Raw genomic sequence first — 25,292 nt, forward strand, 5'->3', positions numbered from 1 at the left:
TGTTGAGGGGAGGGTCACCCATCTTTTGTATTAATGAAAATAGCAAAAAATCAAAGTGGTTTGTTTGATCGTTGATTTCTGTCACCATATAACGTTCTCGTTCGTTCCATAGCTCTGTCAACAATGAAAATAAGGGAGATTTCCCGGGTTTCTCACGCAAAATACGGAAAATGTTAACATTCGTCCCCATTAACGTTGGAAGGGTTGGAGCAACAAAGTAGCCTACTTTATTCACGCCTAACAGCTTATATCCATTTGGTCAACTTTATCCAGCCCTAAAAAAGCTACATTTAACTTTGGTTTACTTGTAGGCCTAGTTTACCGTGTAGCCTAACTTTAAACAGTGTTGCATGTGTAACCGGCAGACTAACTGCTGTACCAAGTTTGTCCTCCTGTTCTCACCGTAGCTCCTCTCCTATTGGTCACGCCCTCCAGTTAGCTTGCAGGTGGCTATGTACTCATTAGCGTCAATGGCACTTTCTATAAGACCGGCACCGGAGGTGGGCTAGTAAGTGATCCCTAGGCTCCGTACGTCCTCCCTACACTGTGTTCGCTGTGCTGTCACCTATGAAAGGTATGTGCCAACGCTCCTTTTTCACTGCAAACATGTTCTTTTAGCCAGCTGTGTTTAAAGTGCAACTGTTTGACAACAGGTATTTGGCTGTGTACCAGACGCTTCCGGGTAGTGTTTTGTTGATCTACCGAAGGTATTTACAAGCACTCTACACCATAGATGATTGAACTGTATGGTCCTTTTGTAAATGCCTTCACGCACATTCACAGCAATGTTTTTAACGTAGGTCTTGACTGAAAAGACGCCGTGTACGCGCAGGTTGCACTGTCTATTGGGAGATGCGTTAAGGTAACATTGGCTGTATAGCTCAGTAAGGTTTGCCATGTAATGTGTGTGCATGTGTATGGATGTTTATATGCATGTTTACAGTAACTGGATCTACTATAATGTGTCATGTTTCGCTGTAAGTCCTTGTGATTTAATGAGCCAATAACCTTTTATTATGTTGTATGTGGGCTATGCTTGTGTGTGATTTTTATGTAGGTTTGCGTACTGGAGAGATACCAGGGGGTCCCATTTCCATTCATGTTGAGTGGTGTATTCCTAGAGGTAAAAGGAAACCCTGTTGTATTGTATTTGTATTGCTTGATATTGGTTTAGGCTGTATTTACCATAAACAATGGATTTTAACTGTGTTTGTTTACCCCTTCAGAAAGATTGCCACTGCTGCTTTGCCTCCGGTAGATTTAAGTAATTGTAGCTCTTGCCTCATTTTGTTTTCTTTATTTTGTTTTGTTTGTCCGATTGATTTGGCCTAAACATAGGCGTGGCTGTGTTCATTTATCTGCCCTTCGTCGTGGTGTGTCGGCAACAGGTGTGGTATTGGCTGCCCCAGTATTTTGCTGTGGTTATGTGTTACGGTGGTAATGCTAACATCTAGCTTTCTTGACCCAGCCAGTTATTGCCAATAGCAACCATATCTTCCCTTCTCCCCTCCAGAGAAACAGAGTGTTGCAGCTGTTCCGCGGGGCAGGTCGCTGGATCTGAGTCCTCCTCTTCGCGTACTTCACACAGTATCTGTAGTGGTAACGTGCACCTCACTATTTGCAGTGATCACTCTTTGTAGTACCTGTGCCTATGCGAGTGTGTGTGTGTGTGTGTGTGTCTGTGAATAGGCAACAGAATCAGCAGCACGGGTGGTGTGTCGGTCTCACTCCTCTTCCAGGACAGGTAACCTCTCCCGAACAGCTGATCAAATTAACCCTACGTGATTACATGTAATATTCCTGGTGGCAGCCACTGCCTTCCTCTTGCTGGCCTATTGGGCCTAATATGTATTGCACTCCATCCTGAGAAACAAACCCAAGACTGACTTTTTACTGAATTGCTTGTAAATAAATATTGTTTATTTTTTCATTGAAATACCACGTCTCTGTCATTACTTGCTTATCTGTGTGCGAGAGCCCTCTTGTCTAAATCAAGGTGTTGGAGGTCTAGCTAAAGTACATCTTGGTGTGAAAGGCCCCAAGTGGCGTAGTCGAGCACCCTAGAGTCAAGACTGACTTGTCATCTGACTCCCGTGGTCACAATCTGGCGTAGTCGGCAGGATTAGTATACAGAGACGTGTATTTCATTTGTTTTTTTTTTGTTTGTTTTTTCCTTCCCTCCTTATATGTTTATGTGTTGTGTTCTTTTTGCTATTGTTTGAGGCAATATACCGTAAAGCAGGTAATAGAGGCAAAGCAGCAGCTGGCACATCAGGGGACCTGACAACTCTACCTTGAGGTACCATATCACCGCACCCTCTTGTGGCCACCCCAGAAGTAATCTAGCCCTTCTGTTTCAGCTATGGCGGAAGAGTTACAGGAACTGAGGGAGCAAGTGCGGCAGCTTCAAGCGGACAAGGAGCGATTGCTGTATCTCCCTAGGGAAAGGAAATGTCCTGTGTTCAGGGGCAGATCAGGTGTTGGTATTGATGAATGGGTGGAAGAAGTGAATGCTTGTGTGCGTGCCAGACATTTGGGTTCACGTGACCAGGCCTATTTTATGTTTGATCATTTGGATGGTGAGGCAAAGGATGAGATACGCTATAGGCCTAGGGCAGAGAGGGAAGACCCAGACCAAATTCTATCTATCCTTAAAGACCTTTATGGATGTTCAACATCTTATGTTGCCTTACAAGAGCAGTTTTTATCCCGGAAACAACTTGATGGCGAGTCCCTACAGGAGTATTCTCATGCTCTTCTCTCTTTAATGGATAAGGTTAAACAAACTTCCCCTGAATCAGTGCCCCAATCTGACTTGCTGCTGCGTGATCAGTTTGTAGAGCATGTCATCGACTCTGATCTTCGTAGAGAATTAAAGCGGTTGGTACGTCAGACTCCAGGGCTGTCCATGCTGGAGGTGCGGGCTGCAGCCATTCGGTGGGAGCGTGAAGGTAGGCCCAGCGACTTCCCCCGAGGTAGAAGTTATTCAGTCCCTTCCCTCTGTGCTATGCAGACCTCTAGAGGTCAGTATATTCCCCCTCCCCCGGTGAACCTGGCTAGTTCAGAAATGACAGAATTGAGAGCGATGTTGCTGAAACAACAGGAACAGATTAATCTGTTAACTAGCAGTTTGACTGCTTTGCAGGGACCTGCACGCAATGTCCGGTCCAGCCGCCCTTCCCCAGTCATCTGTAGGCGGTGTCAAAAACCTGGTCACTATGCAAGGGAGTGTGACAATGAGCGAGTGGTTTCAGCACAGCCCTTAGCTCCTCAAACCCATCGTCAGTCTGACTCCGTTTCCACTTCTCAGCTGACGGAAAACTAGCTCCCTCCAATGTGCAGAGCCACACGTTGGGTGGGGGCAGTATGGGCTCTCAGGGTCGCAACCCGGCACGCCATACTGTGTCGTCTCTTGTTGGACAGTGTCCCAAGGTAGCTGTTAGGGTAGGGGGAGTAATTGTTAACTGTTTATTGGATACAGGGTCCATGGTGTCCACTATGGTGGAAAGTTTCTTTGTAGATAATTTTCAAGACCAGCTCCAGCATTGTCATTGGTTGCAGCTTCGCGCTGCAAATGGTTTAGAAATACCCTACACAGGCTATGCAGAGTTCACGGTTGAGTTGCTGGGGAGGGTAATCCCTCATCGTGGCTGGTTAGTAGTCAAAGATCCACCAGGTCAGTCTCTTTCATCTGCAGTGCCCGGTGTGCTGGGAATGAATATCATTCGAGAATGTTATGATGAACTATTTGGCCAGCATGGCCCCGCCCTGTTTGATCTCCCACCAGTGGTGCATGCTTCACCTCCATGGCAGAGAGCCCTGCAGCATTGCCACCAAGCCCAGTTCAACTTCCCTGGAACTAAAACTGGGATTGTTAAAGTTAGGGGTCGGAGGCCCATCCATATACCTGGCGGTACTGTCAAGTTGGTGCCCGCCACCTGCTCTCCCCAGTTCTGTAACGCCTCTGCCGTTCTTATTGAACCAGCTACCAATTCGTTACCTGAGGGCCTTCTTGTTTCACCTGCCCTAGTTCATGTAGAGCGAGGTACAGCTTTTATTCCTATTGTTAATGTTGGGTTTACTCGTGCTACACTTTACCCCCGTAGTTCAATAGGTGTGGTGGTCCATGTCACCGTTGAAAGCCTCCCTACAGGGATTACTGAGGTTGTTCAGGGCACTAATACTGTTACGGCCACCCTTAAGGCCCACACTGGACAGGTTAACTGTGTGACTGAGCAGATCCAGGCCATTGACTTATCCGTGCTCTCAGAGTCTGAACAAGAACACGTGAGGGCCTTCCTGCTGAAGCATGAGTCAGTTTTCTCAGCTTTTGAGGGTGATATTGGCTGTACCAACCTGCTGTCACACGACATTCCCCTGTTAGATGACAGGCCTATTAGGCAGAGGTATAGGCGTCTCCCCCCTTCTGACTATGATGCTGTGAAGGCCCACTTACGGCAGCTTTTAGACAGTCAGGTCATCCGGGAAAGTAGTAGCCCCTATGCCTCTCCTATTGTTCTGGTGAGGAAGAAGGATGGCAGCCTTCGCATGTGTGTGGATTACCGACAACTCAATCACAAGACACGGAGGGATGCCTTTCCACTTCCCCGCATTGAGGAGTCCTTAGATGCATTGTCTGGGGCACAGTGGTTTTCCACGCTAGATCTGACTAGTGGCTATAACCAGGTACCAGTAACGGAGAAAGACCGCCCAAAGACCGCCTTTTGCACGCCCTTTGGGCTATTTGAGTTCAATCGAATGCCTTTTGGGCTGTGCAATGCTCCAGGCACCTTCCAGCGCTTAATGGAGAGGATGTTTGGCGCTCAAAACTGTCAGTCACTCCTGCTGTACCTGGACGACATCATTGTTTTTTCGTCTAACATAAATGACCACCTGTCCCGCCTAGATCTGGTGTTGAGCCGACTCCAGAAAGAAGGCTTGAAGGTAAAACTGGAGAAATGCTGCTTCTTCAGGAAGGAGGTCCAGTATCTGGGCCACTTAATCTCCCGCGACGGCGTGTCTACGGATCCAGCCAAGGTGTCTGCCGTTGCCAACTGGCCTCATCCTACCAATGTCTCAGAGCTGAGGTCTTTCCTTGGATTTGCAAGTTACTATAGGCGGTTTGTTGAGGGGTTCTCAAAACTAGCGGCCCCATTACATCGTCTGGTAGCTGAGCTAGCAGGGACTAAGACGAGGAAGGGCCACGGACCACGGCTAGATGGAGCCTGGACAGACGCCTCCGAGCAGAGTTTCCAGGAGTTAAAGAGGAGGTTAGTGAATGCACCTACCCTGGCTTTTGCTAACTTTACTCTCCCCTTCATCCTTGAGGTGGATGCCAGCCATATCGGGCTTGGAGCAGTGCTCTCACAGGAGCAGGAAGGCAAAGTGCGCCCAATTGCCTACGCCAGCCGGAGTCTTAGCCCTGCCGAGAAGAACTACAGTTCCATGAAGCTGGAATTCCTGGGCATGAAATGGGCAATGACTGAGAAGTTCCGGGAGTACTTGTGGGGCCAACAGTGTACTGTCTGGACTGATAACAACCCTCTAAGCCATCTGGATACAGCCAAATTGGGCGCGACCGAGCAGCGATGGGTAGCTGAGTTGTCTGCCTACAACTACACCATTCGATACCGTTCTGGTCGATCAAATAAGAATGCAGACTCTCTGTCCAGACAGCCCCCTGCAGAAGGCCCCAACCCTGTTTCAGGGCTATTAGCGGTCGGAACTGCTCTACCTGTGGCCGTACAACAAGCTGCTCGACGAGAGGAATGTCTTCAGGTGACCCAGGCGGCCATGTCTGTCTTTCCTTCTCATACCACTGAGGATCTGCAGGCACTACAAGGGACAGACCCGACTATCAGGGCCTTCCTCCCATTCTGGCGAGTGCAGAAACCACCTAACTCTACAGCCCGGGAACGCCTACCTGGACCAACCAAGGTACTGTTCCGCCACTGGGATCGCATGGTGGAAACTGCTGGTCTGCTTTACCGCCGGATTCACCGGCCTGACGGGGGTGAGGAAGTTTATCAACTGCTGCTGCCAGGATGCCTAAAGGGTGAAGTGCTGAAGCAGCTGCACAATGATCACGGCCATCAGGGCATCGAACGCACTACCGAGTTAGTGCGGCAGAGGTGCTATTGGCCGGGAATGAGGGAAGACATCAGACGGTGGTGTCTAGACTGTGTGCGATGTACCCTCGCCAAATCCACTCACCCCAAGCCCCATGCGCCCATGGGACACTTGCTAGCGTCCCGTCCAAACCAGATCCTAGCAGTGGACTTCACCTTTCTGGAGCCCTCCAGAGATGGTAAGGAACAGGTTTTAATTATAACTGATGTGTTTTCTAAGTTCACACAGGCGGTGCCCACCCGGGACCAGAAGGCGGCGACAGTGGCTAATGTGCTGGTCCGGGAGTGGTTTTTCCGATACGGGGTCCCCGCTCGTCTGCACTCTGACCAAGGCCGCTGTTTTGAGAGTGCTGTTATTTATCAGCTGTGCAGCCTGTACGGGATCCAAAAGACCCGGACGACACCTTACCACCCGCAGGGCAACGGTCAGTGCGAGCGGTTTAACCGCACTATGCATGATCTGTTGCGCACGCTCTCGGCTGAGCAGAAGAGCCATTGGCCTGAGTATCTCCCTCAGTTGGTGTTCAGCTACAACACCACAATCCATCAGTCAACGGGTGAGTCCCCGCATTTCATAATGTTTGGTCAGGAGCCTCAACTACCTATTGATTTCCTTTTGGGCAGGGTACCAGAACCAGAAGGTGGCAGAGTGAGTGAGTGGGTGCAGGAACACCAGAGACGTCTAACCGTGGTCTTCCATGGTGCTAAGGAAAGGTTGCAGGCGGCTGCTGCACGGAGGAAGGAACGGCATGACCAAGGAGCCCAGAATGTTCCATTGGAGGTAGGACAGTTCGTCTATCTCCGAGACCACGGAGTGAGAGGGCGCACCAAGATCCAGGACGCCTGGAGCCCAACCCTACATCAAGTGGTTCGAGCCCCACCCCCTGGTGGTGTGGTATACTCCGTAGCCCCCGTGCATGACCTCAATGGGAGTCGGCAAGTACACCGGGTGATGCTAAAGCTTGCCCGCCAAAATCACCACCCAGAGCCTCCCGATGTACCCTTGGAGCCTACGACAGCAGCTGATCATGAGACTGAAGATGATCACACCGGTCAGTGGGTTGTTGTGAGGGCACCCGGAGTCCAGACACAGCCTGCCCATCTTGACCCAGTGGCCCCTCCCCCTGAAGTGTCGGATCCATCTAGCCCCCTGGTGCAAGTCGACCCGTCTGCTCCGGCTCCATTAACTCCTACAGCAGCTAGCCCTGATCACGGCGCCCTAGCTCCACGGCGGACCTCCCGGACCACTGCTGGAAGACATGGAAATCTCCATCGGCTCCCGGTATCAGTGGTGAGTAGGACAGACGGGGCTACGAACTCCCAGGTTCCTGGCTCTAGCAGTAATATGACTGCAGTTTTCAGACCCTGGTGTTACTAGGACCCTGTTTTTATTTGTTGTCCTAGATCCAGTGCTTTTTATTTTTATTTATCTGCGGGACGCTGATAAAGAATGGGGGGGTAGAATGTAACCGGCAGACTAACTGCTGTACCAAGTTTGTCCTCCTGTTCTCACCGTAGCTCCTCTCCTATTGGTCACGCCCTCCAGTTAGCTTGCAGGTGGCTATGTACTCATTAGCGTCAATGGCACTTTCTATAAGACCGGCACCGGAGGTGGGCTAGTAAGTGATCCCTAGGCTCCGTACGTCCTCCCTACACTGTGTTCGCTGTGCTGTCACCTATGAAAGGTATGTGCCAACGCTCCTTTTTCACTGCAAACATGTTCTTTTAGCCAGCTGTGTTTAAAGTGCAACTGTTTGACAACAGGTATTTGGCTGTGTACCAGACGCTTCCGGGTAGTGTTTTGTTGATCTACCGAAGGTATTTACAAGCACTCTACACCATAGATGATTGAACTGTATGGTCCTTTTGTAAATGCCTTCACGCACATTCACAGCAATGTTTTTAACGTAGGTCTTGACTGAAAAGACGCCGTGTACGCGCAGGTTGCACTGTCTATTGGGAGATGCGTTAAGGTAACATTGGCTGTATAGCTCAGTAAGGTTTGCCATGTAATGTGTGTGCATGTGTATGGATGTTTATATGCATGTTTACAGTAACTGGATCTACTATAATGTGTCATGTTTCGCTGTAAGTCCTTGTGATTTAATGAGCCAATAACCTTTTATTATGTTGTATGTGGGCTATGCTTGTGTGTGATTTTTATGTAGGTTTGCGTACTGGAGAGATACCAGGGGGTCCCATTTCCATTCATGTTGAGTGGTGTATTCCTAGAGGTAAAAGGAAACCCTGTTGTATTGTATTTGTATTGCTTGATATTGGTTTAGGCTGTATTTACCATAAACAATGGATTTTAACTGTGTTTGTTTACCCCTTCAGAAAGATTGCCACTGCTGCTTTGCCTCCGGTAGATTTAAGTAATTGTAGCTCTTGCCTCATTTTGTTTTCTTTATTTTGTTTTGTTTGTCCGATTGATTTGGCCTAAACATAGGCGTGGCTGTGTTCATTTATCTGCCCTTCGTCGTGGTGTGTCGGCAACAGGTGTGGTATTGGCTGCCCCAGTATTTTGCTGTGGTTATGTGTTACGGTGGTAATGCTAACATCTAGCTTTCTTGACCCAGCCAGTTATTGCCAATAGCAACCATATCTTCCCTTCTCCCCTCCAGAGAAACAGAGTGTTGCAGCTGTTCCGCGGGGCAGGTCGCTGGATCTGAGTCCTCCTCTTCGCGTACTTCACACAGTATCTGTAGTGGTAACGTGCACCTCACTATTTGCAGTGATCACTCTTTGTAGTACCTGTGCCTATGCGAGTGTGTGTGTGTGTGTGTGTCTGTGAATAGGCAACAGAATCAGCAGCACGGGTGGTGTGTCGGTCTCACTCCTCTTCCAGGACAGGTAACCTCTCCCGAACAGCTGATCAAATTAACCCTACGTGATTACATGTAATATTCCTGGTGGCAGCCACTGCCTTCCTCTTGCTGGCCTATTGGGCCTAATATGTATTGCACTCCATCCTGAGAAACAAACCCAAGACTGACTTTTTACTGAATTGCTTGTAAATAAATATTGTTTATTTTTTCATTGAAATACCACGTCTCTGTCATTACTTGCTTATCTGTGTGCGAGAGCCCTCTTGTCTAAATCAAGGTGTTGGAGGTCTAGCTAAAGTACATCTTGGTGTGAAAGGCCCCAAGTGGCGTAGTCGAGCACCCTAGAGTCAAGACTGACTTGTCATCTGACTCCCGTGGTCACACATGCTTAACATAAAGCATTGTGCTTCATTCATCCACACATATCCAGCTCCTAACGTTTTGAAAAGCATTTCTACCAATTGACCTTGTTCCTGCCCATCTCTAGCTTTGCTGTCTCCATCCTTTCTGTTTTTGTTGTTTGCAAAAAAATATATAGTAGGCCCTTCTTATTGGTAACCAGCAGCAAGTGCAATTTGTTAATCGCAAAAATTGTGCAAAAGGTGAGTTTTGCCCCAGCGGTGGGGTAAAACGCCACCCAAGGGTGGGGTAAAATGCCCCCACCTTGTCAAAGCAATGCCCCTTATACATTAACCAACAGCAAAACCAAAAGTAAACAACTAAAGTAAACAAAATCTATTGTGGAGCAATAAAATATAATCAATGAATTGATTAGCTACTATATTTGATCAATATATTGGCAATATCCAACTTTGTTTTAGTGACTGCTGAAAATTAGAACACTTGCCTAAAAATCCATTTTTCTTTTGTTTTCTTGAAGTACAGAGCATGCATCCATTTTATGGTGGGTACTTGTACATCACCATTGTCAACATAGTGCATAGAAATAACATCTAGTGATTAGTTTGTGAAATATAGGAGGGGGGCCCTTTTACCCCAAGGGGCGTTTTCCCCCACTCTAGCCTACGTTCCAAGTAGCAGTGCGTAATTCTGCTTCATAAAGTTGAACAAATACATTGGTCATATAAATAGCCAGTTTATGGTCTACAGTGTAGAGTTGGTAAGTGGTAGGCCAACTTGGAGTGAATATACAGGGGTAATTCTTTGTCTACTCGTAGCTGAATAGCCTGGCAGGTGCGCACGTAGACAGCCTACGGCTGAACGCTGCAAGCGCCAATGAATCGTGCTCTCACGACAACCACGTCATTAACTTAAATAGGCCTAGGTTAACATCACTCTGAGTTCGCATTCAAGCAAGCAAAACGATGATTTGAATACATCTGTTTCACTGGAAGGGCAAGGGGTAACAACAGAACAACACAGAGACAGGCCAGAATGCAGGACTAATGTTATGAGAGTATTACAGTAATATGGGATATTCTACGGGAAAATATTAAAACGGCAAAACAGCGGGGAAAAGTTAAAATGATAAACCCGGAAAAAGTTGGCATGTTAGGTATTTTTCGGTCCCTGTGGTTATTTGTGAAATTGTGCAAACGGCCTTTTCAAGTCATTTGAGAAGGAAGGAGTGTAGTAAGCTCTAAAATTGATGCTCGTCTGAGAAATTGAGTTTTGGATAATGTTCAGCTTCGGCAGCTTTACAATGACTGATGAAGCCTAAAAACGAGCCAACAAGTTCATGTGTTGAATTTGTTATTACCCAGTGTGCTTTCTTGAATGGTCTCAATGTTTTATTGTTTTATTTCATGTGAATACTTACTAGAGGAGTAAATTATTTCAAGTAGGCTAATGCAGTTGCAGGAAGTGTGCATTTAGTTTCCATGCTTATTGTGTTTCCACAACAATGTTAGTGAGTAAATCTACTGAAATGGCCACCATCTTGGTGAAGTGTGATGTGTAAGATATATTGAATACGAAGATTAGCAGGAGGTAGCCTATCATAAGTTTGTTGCAAATTTTACTGTAAAGACATTGGAAACATCAATGCATCTAGTCAAAATAAAATGTAAAATAAAAGAAGACAATACTTCTGAAGTACTATTGTTGCAACACCAGTCTTTATTCAAAATCAACACTGCTGAAGAAATGTGCACAATAAGGAGGAATAAATCAGTTTTAGTTTTTTTTTGTTTAAATCTGACATCAAAAATGAACTTGATAATAGCACTATTACTCAAAGCCATACTTAACAGAAAATGGCCATGTACTGACCATATTGTTCATAACCATAACAATAGAAATAATGATACTTATACGATATATCATAACTATGACACTCTAATATATCACACAAATGAAAAGAGTAAGTAAGGAAAGGAGGGAGAAGCAAGGAAGAAACAGGAAAAGGAATGACAGCCTCATTGAGACCATCAATAGAAATTACATCATGGAGAATCACTTGGCCATCACACGTACGCTTCATTGCGCACACAGACATTCAAAAAAGTATTCAGTCTCACACGCTAACACACGCTAACACACACACACACACACACACAGTACAGAGTGGAGCAGAACTGGACATGCAAACCCAGGAGTCTTTGTAAGGAAAAACTGTAAAAAGCTCTTTGTAGGATTCTCTCAAGCCAGCAATACAGATGGGAGATGGAACACACACACACACCTATGTCTTAAGAGATCTACCTAGAAATCCGCCAGAGCGAGGAGAAAACCACTCCTCCTGGTGTTGAGCGCAAACATGTTTATATATTCTGTTGGTTTGAGTATCAATGTATGAGTGTGAATGAGTATGATAGGGAAGGATGTCTCAAGTTTGCGGTGTTCCATGGTCTTTTGTCATGCCACCTGGTACTGGAGCTGTTTACGCTACATTCACGAGTGCTGCGTGATATGAGAACATTCAGAGTGTGGCTCAGGTCCCTCTCTGTGCGTTCGGCTGGGTCAGCTGCATGGGGCGGGAGACACAAGGCAGGGACATTCAGTACAGCCAGTACAGGGTCTACAGTACAACATCTGCCCACGCCAGCAACAGCACATACACACACAGAGAGTCAAGATTGAAAAGTTGCTTGGCTTGCTTTGTTATTAACTCTTTAGAGACATGGTGTCTGTTGGTATCTGTAGTCGTCTGTTTGGGGATGACATACATACTGTAGTGCACATAAGTTACAGCATCTGTGTGGCTACGACACAATTGTGTTGGTAGGGGCAGGGAATATAGTGTTATCAAAAAAATATATATTTTTAAGTATTCAATATGTTTTGAGCTCTGCATGTCTTGGAGTCAGAGTATTGCTCAGAGGCTGTCACTACTTTGTTGTGCACTTCCACGTGTGTGGGTGTGTGTGTGTGTTAGTAAACGTCTCAGGAAGCGTCAGAGGGAACGTGCTCCTCGAAGCCCTCGCTCTCCCTCACCAGCGCCCGCTCCAGGATGACACGGCCCTCCTTGTAGCGCTGGCTGTCCTCTGTGGCAAATTCGTAGATCCAGCCCAGCTTGCTGTTGCAGTTCTTACAGCTCACGTCACGTACCATGTGCCTCCCCGTCAGCATCACGCGGTCCTGCACCTCACTGTACTGCAGGTTGACCACCTGCACACACACACACACACACACACACACACACACACACACAGAGACACACGCACACACACTTAAGTTTATTACACCAGTAACTTGTACCTGTGTGTGTGTGTGTGTGTGTGTGGTGTTCATTTGAATAGTTCAGGGATTGTGTGTGTGAGCATTTATGTGTGTGTGTGTGTGCAAGTGTGTCTCCTGTTTGTATAAATGACCAAGCATTTATAGATTTAAGGTAGACACTGTAGTTATATGTCTAAATATCTGAGTATGAGAAAGTTCCCTTGCATTTCTTATGATGAGGTTGTTGTGGTAATGTGTGTGTGTGTATGTGTGTGTGTATACCTTGTTGAAGAGGAAAGCCCTGCCCGTGGCCCCTGTAAAGCGTGTGGAGATGAGCTTGGAGCGGTTGGTGAGGATGGTGTCACAGTTGGAGTTAGGTATCCAAGTCTAATTTCAAGACCGTATTGCCTTTCAGATAATGTCAGTCAACAGTTTCGTGGGTCAGCGTTAAATTCGTAGGCTATTTCCTAGTGATCTGTGCATAATTACGAGCCTGTCGCCATTGTCCCTGTGCTTAGAAAATGACGACATGAAAGTTACACAGCTAACACTTTATGGTTCCCAGAACGTTCTGGGAACCTTAGTTTTTGGTTACGGGAACGTTCGTTTTTGGTTCCCGAACGTTCCCTGAATATTAGTTTTTGAATAGGCTTTGGTTCCCATGGAAAGTTTGCTGAACGTTCCGGGAACGCATGTTGACGATTCTTGGAAACCTTGCCTTACCTCATCACTCTCAACCCGACACCACCGCAGTCAGACCTGGTTAGGGACTGTTCGTTATTTATAAACGGGGCCACTGGAGGAAAATAGGGAGGGTCATGTCTTTTTATTCTTTGTTGAGGGGAGGGTCACCTAACTTTTTTTTGTCTAGGAGGGGAGGTCACCAATCTTTTGTATTAATGAAAATAGCAAAAAATCAAAGTGGTTTGTTTGATTGTTGATTTCTGTCGCCATAGGCTAACGTTCTCTTTCGTTCCATAGCTCTGTCAACATTGAACAATGAAAATAAGGGAGATTTCCCGGGTTTCTCACGCAAAATACGGAAAATGTCAACATTCGTCCCCATTGACGTTGGGTTGGAGCAACAAAGTAGCCTACTTTATTCACGCCTAACAGCCTATATCCATTTGGTCAACTTTATCCAGCCCTAAAAAAGCTAAATTTAACTTTGGTTTACTTGTAGGCCTAGTTTACCGTGTAGCCTAACTTTAAACAGTGTGCATGCTTAACATAAAGCATCATTAATCCACACATCCAGCTCCTAACGTTTTGACAAGCATTTCTACCAATTGACCTTGTTCCTGCCCATCTCTAGCTTTGCTGTCTCCATCCTTTCTGTTTTTGTTGTTTGCAAAAAGATATATAGTAGCCTAGGCTCTTTTTATTGGTAACCAGCAACAAGTGAAATTTGTTAATCGCTATCATTCTCTCTCCTGCCAACAAAAATGTGTTAGGGTAGAGTGGGGGAAAACGCCCCCCTTGGAATATGTGATATTACTGTGAAACAAAAAGCTAAATATATGTAGAATTGCTATCCTAGTTTTGAGTGACAATGTCATGAATTATAAACCAAATATGAAAATTGTCCAGAGTTAACAGTTAATTAGTAGCCTATTTTACCAACAACAAAAATTGTGCAAAAGGGGTGTTTTGCCCCAGCGTTGGGGTAAAATGTCCCCACCCTGTCAAAGCAATGCCCCTCATACATGAATAGCAAAACCAAAAGTAAACAACTAAAGTAAACAAAATCTATTGTGGAGCAATAAAATATAATCAATAAATTGATTACAAGCTACTATATTTAATCAATATATTGGCAATATCCAACTTTGTTTTAGTGATTGCTGAAAATTAGAACACTTGTCTAAAAATCCATTTTTCTTTTGTTTTCTTGAAGTACAGAGCATTCATCCATTTTATGGTGGGTACTTGTACATCACCATTGTCAACATAGTGCATAGAAATATAAACAACAACATTTTACTTCATCTAGTGATTAGTTTGTGAAATATAGGAGGGGGGCGTTTTCCCCCACTCTAGCCTACCCTACGTTCCAAGTAGCAGTGCGTAATTCTGCTTCATAAAGTTGAACAAATACATTGGTCATATAAATAGCCAGTTTATGGTCTTCAGTGTAGAGTTGGTAAGTTATGGTAGGCCAACTTGGAGTGAATATACAGGAGGAATTCTTTGTCTACTCGTAGCTGAGTAGCCTGGCAGGTGCACACGTAGACATAGCCTACGGCCGAATGCTGCAAGCGCCAATGAATCGTGCTCTCACGACAACCACGTCGTTAACTTAAATAGGCCTAGGTTAACATCACTCTGAGTTCGCATTCAAAACGATGATTTGAATACATCTGTTTCACTGGAAGGGCAAGGGGTAACAACAGAACAACACAGAGACAGGCCAGAATGCAGGACTAATGTTATGAGAGTATTACAGTAATATGGGATATTCTACGGGAAAATATTAAAACGGCAAAACAGCGGGGAAAAGTTAAAATGATAAACCCGGAAAAAGTTGGCATGTTAGGTATTTTTCGGTTCCTGTGGTTATTTGTGAAATTGTGCAAACGGCCTTTTCAAGTCATTTGAGAAGGAAGGAGTGTAGTAAGCTCTAAAATTGATGCTCGTCTGAGAAATTGAGTTTTGGATAATGTTCAGCTTCGGCAGCTTTACAATGACTGAGGAAGCCTAGAGACGAGTCCATAGCAACAAGTTCATGTGTTGAATTTGTTATTACCCAGTGTGCTTTCTTGAATGGTCTCAATGTTTTATTGTTTTATTTCATGTGAATACTTACTAGAGGAGTAACTTATTTCAAGTAGGCTAATGCAGTTGCAGGAAGTGTGCATTTAGTTTCCATGCTTATTGTGTTTCCACAACAATGTTAGTGAGTAAATCTACTGAAATGGCCACCATCTTGGTGAAGTGTGATGTGTAAGATATATTGAATACGAAGATTATCAGGAGGTAGCCTATCATAAGTTTGTTACAAATTTCACTGTAAAGACATTGGAAACATCAATGCATCTAGGCAAAATAAAAGAAGACAATACTTCTGAAGTACTATTGTTGCAAGACCAGTCTTTATTCAAAATCAACACTGCTGAAGAAATGTGCACAATAAGGAGGAATAAATCAGTTTTAGTTTTTTTTTCTTCAAATCTGACATCAAAAATGAACTTGATAATAGCACTATTACTCAAAGCCATACTTAACAGAAAATGGCCATGTACTGACCATATTGTTCATAACCATAACAATAGAAATAATGATACTTATACGATATATCATAACTATGACACTCTAATATATCACACAAATGAAAAGAGTAAGTAAGGAAAGGAGGGAGAAGCAAGGAAGAAACAGGAAAAGGAATGACAGCCTCATTGAGACCATCAATAGAAATTACATCATGGAGAATCACTTGGCCATCACACGTACGCTTCATTGCGCACACAGACATTCAAAAAAGTATTCAGTCTCACACGCTAACACACGCTAACACACACACACACACACACACAGTACAGAGTGGAGCAGAACTGGACATGCAAACCCAGGAGTCTTTGTAAGGAAAAACTGTAAAAAGCTCTTTGTAGGATTCTCTCAAGCCAGCAATACAGATGGGAGATGGAACACACACACACACCTATGTCTTAAGAGATCTACCTAGAAATCCGCCAGAGCGAGGAGAAAACCACTCCTCCTGGTGTTGAGCGCAAACATGTTTATATATTCTGTTGGTTTGAGTATCAATGTATGAGTGTGAATGAGTATGATAGGGAAGGATGTCTCAAGTTTGCGGTGTTCCATGGTCTTTTGTCATGCCACCTGGTACTGGAGCTGTTTACGCTACATTCACGAGTGCTGCGTGATATGAGAACATTCAGAGTGTGGCTCAGGTCCCTCTCTGTGCGTTCGGCTGGGTCAGCTGCATGGGGCGGGAGACACAAGGCAGGGACATTCAGTACAGCCAGTACAGGGTCTACAGTACAACATCTGCCCACGCCAGCAACAGCACATACACACACAGAGAGTCAAGATTGAAAAGTTGCTTGGCTTGCTTTGTTATTAACTCTTTAGAGACATGGTGTCTGTTGGTATCTGTAGTCGTCTGTTTGGGGATGACATACATACTGTAGTGCACATAAGTTACAGCATCTGTGTGGCTACGACACAATTGTGTTGGTAGGGGCAGGGAATATAGTGTTATCAAAAAAATATATATTTTTAAGTATTCAATATGTTTTGAGCTCTGCATGTCTTGGAGTCAGAGTATTGCTCAGAGGCTGTCACTACTTTGTTGTGCACTTCCACGTGTGTGGGTGTGTGTGTGTGTTAGTAAACGTCTCAGGAAGCGTCAGAGGGAACGTGCTCCTCGAAGCCCTCGCTCTCCCTCACCAGCGCCCGCTCCAGGATGACACGGCCCTCCTTGTAGCGCTGGCTGTCCTCTGTGGCAAATTCGTAGATCCAGCCCAGCTTGCTGTTGCAGTTCTTACAGCTCACGTCACGTACCATGTGCCTCCCCGTCAGCATCACGCGGTCCTGCACCTCACTGTACTGCAGGTTGACCACCTGCACACACACACACACACACACACACACACACACACACACAGAGACACACGCACACACACTTAAGTTTATTACACCAGTAACTTGTACCTGTGTGTGTGTGTGTGTGTGTGTGGTGTTCATTTGAATAGTTCAGGGATTGTGTGTGTGAGCATTTATGTGTGTGTGTGTGTGCAAGTGTGTCTCCTGTTTGTATAAATGACCAAGCATTTATAGATTTAAGGTAGACACTGTAGTTATATGTCTAAATATCTGAGTATGAGAAAGTTCCCTTGCATTTCTTATGATGAGGTTGTTGTGGTAATGTGTGTGTGTGTATGTGTGTGTGTATACCTTGTTGAAGAGGAAAGCCCTGCCCGTGGCCCCTGTAAAGCGTGTGGAGATGAGCTTGGAGCGGTTGGTGAGGATGGTGTCACAGTTGGAGTTAGGTATCCAAGTCTAATTTCAAGACCGTATTGCCTTTCAGATAATGTCAGTCAACAGTTTCGTGGGTCAGCGTTAAATTCGTAGGCTATTTCCTAGTGATCTGTGCATAATTACGAGCCTGTCGCCATTGTCCCTGTGCTTAGAAAATGACGACATGAAAGTTACACAGCTAACACTTTATGGTTCCCAGAACGTTCTGGTTACGGGAACGTTCGTTTTTGGTTCCCGAACGTTCCCTGAATATTAGTTTTTGAATAGGCTTTGGTTCCCATGGAAAGTTTGCTGAACGTTCCGGGAACGCATGTTGACGATTCTTGGAAACCTTGCCTTACCTCATCACTCTCAACCCGACACCACCGCAGTCAGACCTGGTTAGGGACTGTTCGTTATTTATAAACGGGGCCACTGGAGGAAAATAGGGAGGGTCATGTCTTTTTATTCTTTGTTGAGGGGAGGGTCACCTAACTTTTTTTTGTCTAGGAGGGGAGGTCACCAATCTTTTGTATTAATGAAAATAGCAAAAAATCAAAGTGGTTTGTTTGATTGTTGATTTCTGTCGCCATAGGCTAACGTTCTCTTTCGTTCCATAGCTCTGTCAACATTGAACAATGAAAATAAGGGAGATTTCCCGGGTTTCTCACGCAAAATACGGAAAATGTCAACATTCGTCCCCATTGACGTTGGGTTGGAGCAACAAAGTAGCCTACTTTATTCACGCCTAACAGCCTATATCCATTTGGTCAACTTTATCCAGCCCTAAAAAAGCTAAATTTAACTTTGGTTTACTTGTAGGCCTAGTTTACCGTGTAGCCTAACTTTAAACAGTGTGCATGCTTAACATAAAGCATCATTAATCCACACATCCAGCTCCTAACGTTTTGACAAGCATTTCTACCAATTGACCTTGTTCCTGCCCATCTCTAGCTTTGCTGTCTCCATCCTTTCTGTTTTTGTTGTTTGCAAAAAGATATATAGTAGCCTAGGCTCTTTTTATTGGTAACCAGCAACAAGTGAAATTTGTTAATCGCTATCATTCTCTCTCCTGCCAACAAAAATGTGTTAGGGTAGAGTGGGGGAAAACGCCCCCCTTGGAATATGTGATATTACTGTGAAACAAAAAGCTAAATATATGTAGAATTGCTATCCTAGTTTTGAGTGACAATGTCATGAATTATAAACCAAATATGAAAATTGTCCAGAGTTAACAGTTAATTAGTAGCCTATTTTACCAACAACAAAAATTGTGCAAAAGGGGTGTTTTGCCCCAGCGTTGGGGTAAAATGTCCCCACCCTGTCAAAGCAATGCCCCTCATACATGAATAGCAAAACCAAAAGTAAACAACTAAAGTAAACAAAATCTATTGTGGAGCAATAAAATATAATCAATAAATTGATTACAAGCTACTATATTTAATCAATATATTGGCAATATCCAACTTTGTTTTAGTGATTGCTGAAAATTAGAACACTTGTCTAAAAATCCATTTTTCTTTTGTTTTCTTGAAGTACAGAGCATTCATCCATTTTATGGTGGGTACTTGTACATCACCATTGTCAACATAGTGCATAGAAATATAAACAACAACATTTTACTTCATCTAGTGATTAGTTTGTGAAATATAGGAGGGGGGCGTTTTCCCCCACTCTAGCCTACCCTACGTTCCAAGTAGCAGTGCGTAATTCTGCTTCATAAAGTTGAACAAATACATTGGTCATATAAATAGCCAGTTTATGGTCTTCAGTGTAGAGTTGGTAAGTTATGGTAGGCCAACTTGGAGTGAATATACAGGAGGAATTCTTTGTCTACTCGTAGCTGAGTAGCCTGGCAGGTGCACACGTAGACATAGCCTACGGCCGAATGCTGCAAGCGCCAATGAATCGTGCTCTCACGACAACCACGTCGTTAACTTAAATAGGCCTAGGTTAACATCACTCTGAGTTCGCATTCAAAACGATGATTTGAATACATCTGTTTCACTGGAAGGGCAAGGGGTAACAACAGAACAACACAGAGACAGGCCAGAATGCAGGACTAATGTTATGAGAGTATTACAGTAATATGGGATATTCTACGGGAAAATATTAAAACGGCAAAACAGCGGGGAAAAGTTAAAATGATAAACCCGGAAAAAGTTGGCATGTTAGGTATTTTTCGGTCCCTGTGGTTATTTGTGAAATTGTGCAAACGGCCTTTTCAAGTCATTTGAGAAGGAAGGAGTGTAGTAAGCTCTAAAATTGATGCTCGTCTGAGAAATTGAGTTTTGGATAATGTTCAGCTTCGGCAGCTTTACAATGACTGAGGAAGCCTAGAGACGAGTCCATAGCAACAAGTTCATGTGTTGAATTTGTTATTACCCAGTGTGCTTTCTTGAATGGTCTCAATGTTTTATTGTTTTATTTCATGTGAATACTTACTAGAGGAGTAACTTATTTCAAGTAGGCTAATGCAGTTGCAGGAAGTGTGCATTTAGTTTCCATGCTTATTGTGTTTCCACAACAATGTTAGTGAGTAAATCTACTGAAATGGCCACCATCTTGGTGAAGTGTGATGTGTAAGATATATTGAATACGAAGATTATCAGGAGGTAGCCTATCATAAGTTTGTTACAAATTTCACTGTAAAGACATTGGAAACATCAATGCATCTAGGCAAAATAAAAGAAGACAATACTTCTGAAGTACTATTGTTGCAAGACCAGTCTTTATTCAAAATCAACACTGCTGAAGAAATGTGCACAATAAGGAGGAATAAATCAGTTTTAGTTTTTTTTTCTTCAAATCTGACATCAAAAATGAACTTGATAATAGCACTATTACTCAAAGCCATACTTAACAGAAAATGGCCATGTACTGACCATATTGTTCATAACCATAACAATAGAAATAATGATACTTATACGATATATCATAACTATGACACTCTAATATATCACACAAATGAAAAGAGTAAGTAAGGAAAGGAGGGAGAAGCAAGGAAGAAACAGGAAAAGGAATGACAGCCTCATTGAGACCATCAATAGAAATTACATCATGGAGAATCACTTGGCCATCACACGTACGCTTCATTGCGCACACAGACATTCAAAAAAGTATTCAGTCTCACACGCTAACACACGCTAACACACACACACACACACACACAGTACAGAGTGGAGCAGAACTGGACATGCAAACCCAGGAGTCTTTGTAAGGAAAAACTGTAAAAAGCTCTTTGTAGGATTCTCTCAAGCCAGCAATACAGATGGGAGATGGAACACACACACACACCTATGTCTTAAGAGATCTACCTAGAAATCCGCCAGAGCGAGGAGAAAACCACTCCTCCTGGTGTTGAGCGCAAACATGTTTATATATTCTGTTGGTTTGAGTATCAATGTATGAGTGTGAATGAGTATGATAGGGAAGGATGTCTCAAGTTTGCGGTGTTCCATGGTCTTTTGTCATGCCACCTGGTACTGGAGCTGTTTACGCTACATTCACGAGTGCTGCGTGATATGAGAACATTCAGAGTGTGGCTCAGGTCCCTCTCTGTGCGTTCGGCTGGGTCAGCTGCATGGGGCGGGAGACACAAGGCAGGGACATTCAGTACAGCCAGTACAGGGTCTACAGTACAACATCTGCCCACGCCAGCAACAGCACATACACACACAGAGAGTCAAGATTGAAAAGTTGCTTGGCTTGCTTTGTTATTAACTCTTTAGAGACATGGTGTCTGTTGGTATCTGTAGTCGTCTGTTTGGGGATGACATACATACTGTAGTGCACATAAGTTACAGCATCTGTGTGGCTACGACACAATTGTGTTGGTAGGGGCAGGGAATATAGTGTTATCAAAAATATATATTTTTTTAAGTATTCAATATGTTTTGAGCTCTGCATGTCTTGGAGACTGTCAGAGTATTGCTCAGAGGCTGTCACTACTTTGTTGTGCACTTCCACGTGTGTGTGTGTGTGTGTGTGTGTGTGTGTTAGTAAACGTCTCAGGAAGCGTCAGAGGGAACGTGCTCCTCGAAGCCCTCGCTCTCCCTCACCAGCGCCCGCTCCAGGATGACACGGCCCTCCTTGTAGCGCTGGCTGTCCTCTGTGGCAAATTCGTAGATCCAGCCCAGCTTGCTGTTGCAGTTCTTACAGCTCACGTCACGTACCATGTGCCTCCCCGTCAGCATCACGCGGTCCTGCACCTCACTGTACTGCAGGTTGACCACCTGCACACACACACACACACACACACACACACAGACACACACTTAAAGCAACACCAAAGAACTTTTCATCTGTCGCACGCACTATTTGTTTATCCAGCACCGGCTTTGCAAATAACAATGTCCACAGACAAGGTAGAATAAGTTGCATGATTTTATGAAAGTACGATGTATTGCGACATCAGATGCAAGTGAAATTTGTAGTTTCTCATGTCTCATTCCATCGAACTACAGATCCGCTACCCGATGCAGCAAACTTACATAGTGCGGTAATAGCCGATAGAGGGCCGCGAAGCGAATGCAGAAAGTGCCGTTCACCCTGTTACGAGTTGATGAACCACTGAAACGATTTTGGAAACATTATTTTAAGGTACAAAAAACTCTTTGGTGTTGCTTTAAGTTAAGTTTATTACACCAGTAACTTGTACCTGTGTGTGTGTGTGTGTGTGTGTAGAGGTGTTCATTTGAATAGTTCGGGGATTGTGTGTGTGAGCATTTATGTGTGTGTGTGTGCAAGTGAGTCACCTGTTTGTATAAATGACCAAGCATTTATAGATGTAAGGTAGACACTGTAGTTATATGTCTAAATATCTGAGTATTAGAAAGTTCCCTTGCATTTGTTATGATGAGGTTGTTGTGGTAATGTGTGTGTGTGTATGTGTGTGTGTATACCTTGTTGAAGAGGAAAGCCCTGCCCGTGGCCCCTGTAAAGCGTGTGGAGATGAGCTCGGAGCGGTTGGTGAGGATGGTGTCACAGTTGGCGCAGGAGAAGAGACGTGTGCCTCCAATGTGATCCAGAAAAATCCGCCCCATCACGCTTACTGCCGACACACACACACACACACACACACACACAGAAGGTAGATATTTCTTATGCCACATCAAGTGCAGCTACATCCGTCTCACTACAGAAAAGCACTGACACAATGACCTCCACCATATAATCTGAGCTCTTTGGATGATTGTGTTAAGTCTCCTCTGGGTGGCAGGTCTTTCAGCGCTATGGTCCCCAAGCTCTGGAATTCCCTCCCTCAATCCCTCTGTGACTGTCCCTCCTTTCCTTTCTTCAAAACTCATTTCAAGACCTTTATGTTTCAGGAAAACTTCTAATCTTCCGCCACTGCTTGACTCATATATATATATATATATATATATATATATATATATATATATATATATATATTTGTTGTGTTGTGTTGACTTTGACTGTAAAGCGACCTTGAGTTTGAGAAAGGCACTATATAAATAAAACATTATTATTTACTATATTTGGTCCCCCAGATTATTTGCATTTGGATTGTCTGCATTGCTCCTCCCCTGGATTTGCTTCAAAACAAGCAGAATAACCACTTCATTCTTAAAGGGCAGCATTTACCAAATTGACCTCATAGAAGGGGTAAACGACAGATAGAGATAGAGTAAGAGATGATGGGTCACCTGTAAAAATAGGGACCTCACTCAACAAAGCAGCTTTAGAGAAAAAACATTTAGGCAGACACACACTTGCCTATATTTTTCACACCTTTCTTCTAAAGGCTAATTAACGTCTGGCCTGTCCATTTACCTGGTGTTGCATCTGGACATTTGCCCCGTGCCAAATCTAATGATACGCCCTAAAAATGTGTTTTGGGTGCTGGGATGCACCAGTCTGGTGGTGTCCCTGGCAACAGGGCTATTTATAGCACAGACTCTAAGATCACCAGACACACATACTGGTACAGATGCGCGCACACACACAGACACACACACACACACACACAGAAAGATCAAGGCACAGACTGCAGGGAGAAGGACTCGCAGCTCAAACACACTCACTCTCACCAACCTCCACATCAACAACCACACACACTGAATCCCCCCCCCCTCCCAACCCCACCCAGGTCTGCTTACAGTCAGTCCAACATAATGAGGTTAAGATGACTTTCCTACTGTTAGCCTACCATTGAATGATACTGAAATCATTCAAACTCTTCCACTGGCATAACCTGGTAAACTAACAATATCACATAATGATAGATCAGCCTCATGTTGCCTTTTTTAATTAATTATTTACTACCACTATTATAACATCTTATATGTGGTACAATCTTGCATGCTCGGACTACCAAACATGGCTTAATGCTGCAATAAGCCAGAATAGGTATTATTGTGCAGGGAGTTTCCTCTTCAGTCCCATGTTATGATCACATGTAAAATTCATAATTAAGGTTTTGATCCCCAAAAGCTCAGCTGTCTGTTTGATCATAACATGTACTAATGACTTCCTCACACATACAACCGATCTGATCTTTCTCTCTCTGTAAATGAGAACATATCGTCGCCCTTCCTATTGCATTTACATTTTGAGAATGTCTGACTCAGCTGTTGTCTGACGCAATCAGATAAATTAAGCCAGATTGGAAGCAGGCTAGCCTAACGTTATGTTGCTAGTTAGAGAGAACTTGTAACGTTCAAACAAGGACTTCTCATCTGGTTAAACCCTATCAATCAGTTATGAGAACGATTTACGTCGAAAAAAGAGCGATAATTTGAGATCTTGCTACAAAACAGCTAGCTCATCTGCAATGACACAAAACATGACCTAGCTAGCTAGCAAAATAAGCTCGATCGCTTCGGCGTTGTATGTTCTGTGAATAGACCTACCTTTTGATATAGGATCAGACCATATCGTTTAATCATCATACAACTGATATTTCGCTAAAAACAACAATATTCTGTAAAAGAAAGCGAAGACCAAAAGACAACACGGAAGAGACACCGTGGCGTTAAGTCTCTCACCTCCTCCTCTCGCTGATGTTGAAAGTCGAATTATTTTGTGACAGCGACTTGTACAGACGTGACAATCATTTAAAGCACGCAAAATATGTGCAATTGTACCACTTGTATGTTTAAATTCGCTCTGGTAGTTTAGGTATTCTTCTGTATGACACTGTAACGAATAACTAGCTTTGTTGTTCTCTCTCAGCTGGTCCCGCAGCTTCTATCAACATCCGGTGCAAAGCTAACAGCGTGGAGGTTAGATGTTACCTGATTGGTTGTTGCACTCAGCCAATGACTGACACAGGGTTATCAACGTTGTGTCAAAATGTCTATCCATATTTTCTTGATAGGCCTCATTGATAATCCCCGCCTTACGCGTCATATTTTACATTGCCCCTCACATCAGTTCATTGCCCCATATTCCTGTTTTTTTCTTCAACAAATTGTTTTGTGAGGAAAGACATAAATATCTGCAAACTTTTTTTTTATCTAATAAGAGCGGCCACTGGGTGGCAATGACGTTCTACTTATGTTATACAACTGTAGCCTATTAGGCCTGCATGTAAGCCGTCTCTGAAAAGTTAAGATTGCTCATTGGTAAGTAGCTAAGTAGCTTTTCTCCAGGCCCGTGCTCAAACAGAAGTCTTCTGTCTTTGAAACAAAGAAACACACAAGCACACACAGTCTCATGCACACACACTTGCATGCACGCAGGCAGGCACACACACACACACTTACACTTA

At 44.1% G+C, this 25,292-nt stretch overlaps 3 protein-coding genes and 1 long non-coding RNA gene across 6 annotated transcripts; 1 reads left to right on the forward strand and 3 right to left on the reverse strand.

The window, feature by feature from the left end:
* Positions 1 to 350: 350 nt before the first annotated feature.
* LOC143139917 (uncharacterized) lies at positions 351 to 9,027 on the forward strand. 2 transcript variants are annotated; one of them, XR_012990479.1, is made up of 5 exons: positions 351 to 574; positions 654 to 707; positions 801 to 862; positions 1,058 to 1,744; positions 8,753 to 9,027. It is a non-coding gene; the product is annotated as an uncharacterized LOC143139917 (long non-coding RNA). The 2 variants fall into 2 exon arrangements; XR_012990478.1 differs by having other exon boundaries at positions 801 to 1,744.
* Positions 9,028 to 11,146: 2,119 nt separating this feature from the next.
* Positions 11,147 to 13,271, reverse strand: LOC143139559 (protein yippee-like 5). Its single transcript, XM_076300137.1, has 3 exons — positions 13,257 to 13,271; positions 12,860 to 12,964; positions 11,147 to 12,526 (listed from the first exon to the last, which is right to left on the reverse strand). Exons 1-3 carry the CDS (start codon positions 13,269 to 13,271, stop codon positions 12,302 to 12,304), a joined length of 345 nt encoding a protein of 114 aa, XP_076156252.1. The 3' UTR covers positions 11,147 to 12,301.
* Positions 13,272 to 16,853: 3,582 nt separating this feature from the next.
* On the reverse strand, positions 16,854 to 17,890 carry LOC143139560 (protein yippee-like 5). Its single transcript, XM_076300138.1, has 3 exons — positions 17,876 to 17,890; positions 17,495 to 17,599; positions 16,854 to 17,161 (listed from the first exon to the last, which is right to left on the reverse strand). The coding sequence occupies exons 1-3, from the start codon at positions 17,888 to 17,890 to the stop codon at positions 16,937 to 16,939; spliced, it is 345 nt and encodes a 114-aa protein (XP_076156253.1). The 3' UTR covers positions 16,854 to 16,936.
* A 2,376-nt stretch (positions 17,891 to 20,266) lies between these two features.
* Positions 20,267 to 24,780, reverse strand: LOC143139916 (protein yippee-like 5). 2 transcript variants are annotated; one of them, XM_076300756.1, is made up of 4 exons: positions 24,568 to 24,780; positions 22,462 to 22,610; positions 21,619 to 21,792; positions 20,267 to 21,136 (listed from the first exon to the last, which is right to left on the reverse strand). In XM_076300756.1, the coding sequence occupies exons 2-4, from the start codon at positions 22,600 to 22,602 to the stop codon at positions 21,104 to 21,106; spliced, it is 348 nt and encodes a 115-aa protein (XP_076156871.1). In that variant the 5' UTR covers positions 22,603 to 22,610; positions 24,568 to 24,780; the 3' UTR covers positions 20,267 to 21,103. The 2 variants fall into 2 exon arrangements, with proteins under 2 accessions (XP_076156871.1, XP_076156870.1); XM_076300755.1 differs by having other exon boundaries at positions 20,267 to 21,792.
* Between the last annotated feature and the right edge of the window lie 512 nt (positions 24,781 to 25,292).

Source organism: Alosa pseudoharengus, unplaced genomic scaffold, assembly GCF_046254945.1.
Source record: "Alosa pseudoharengus isolate Yale_2024_CS ecotype anadromous, Long Island Sound unplaced genomic scaffold, YU_APseudo_1.1 YU_APseudo_1.1_scf_22, whole genome shotgun sequence".
Lineage (NCBI taxonomy): Eukaryota > Metazoa > Chordata > Actinopteri > Clupeiformes > Clupeidae > Alosa > Alosa pseudoharengus.

Coding starts and splice junctions, on each gene's coding strand:
- LOC143139916 (XM_076300755.1), bottom strand. CDS start 22,602: ATGGGGCGGATTTTTCTGGATCACATTGGAGGCACACGTCTCTTCTCC. Junction 21,793..22,461: donor GGGCTTTCCTCTTCAACAAG/GTATACACACAC, acceptor GTGTGTGTGCAG/GTGGTCAACCTGCAGTACAG.
- LOC143139560 (XM_076300138.1), bottom strand. Junction 17,162..17,494: donor GGGCTTTCCTCTTCAACAAG/GTATACACACAC, acceptor GTGTGTGTGCAG/GTGGTCAACCTGCAGTACAG.
- LOC143139559 (XM_076300137.1), bottom strand. Junction 12,527..12,859: donor GGGCTTTCCTCTTCAACAAG/GTATACACACAC, acceptor GTGTGTGTGCAG/GTGGTCAACCTGCAGTACAG.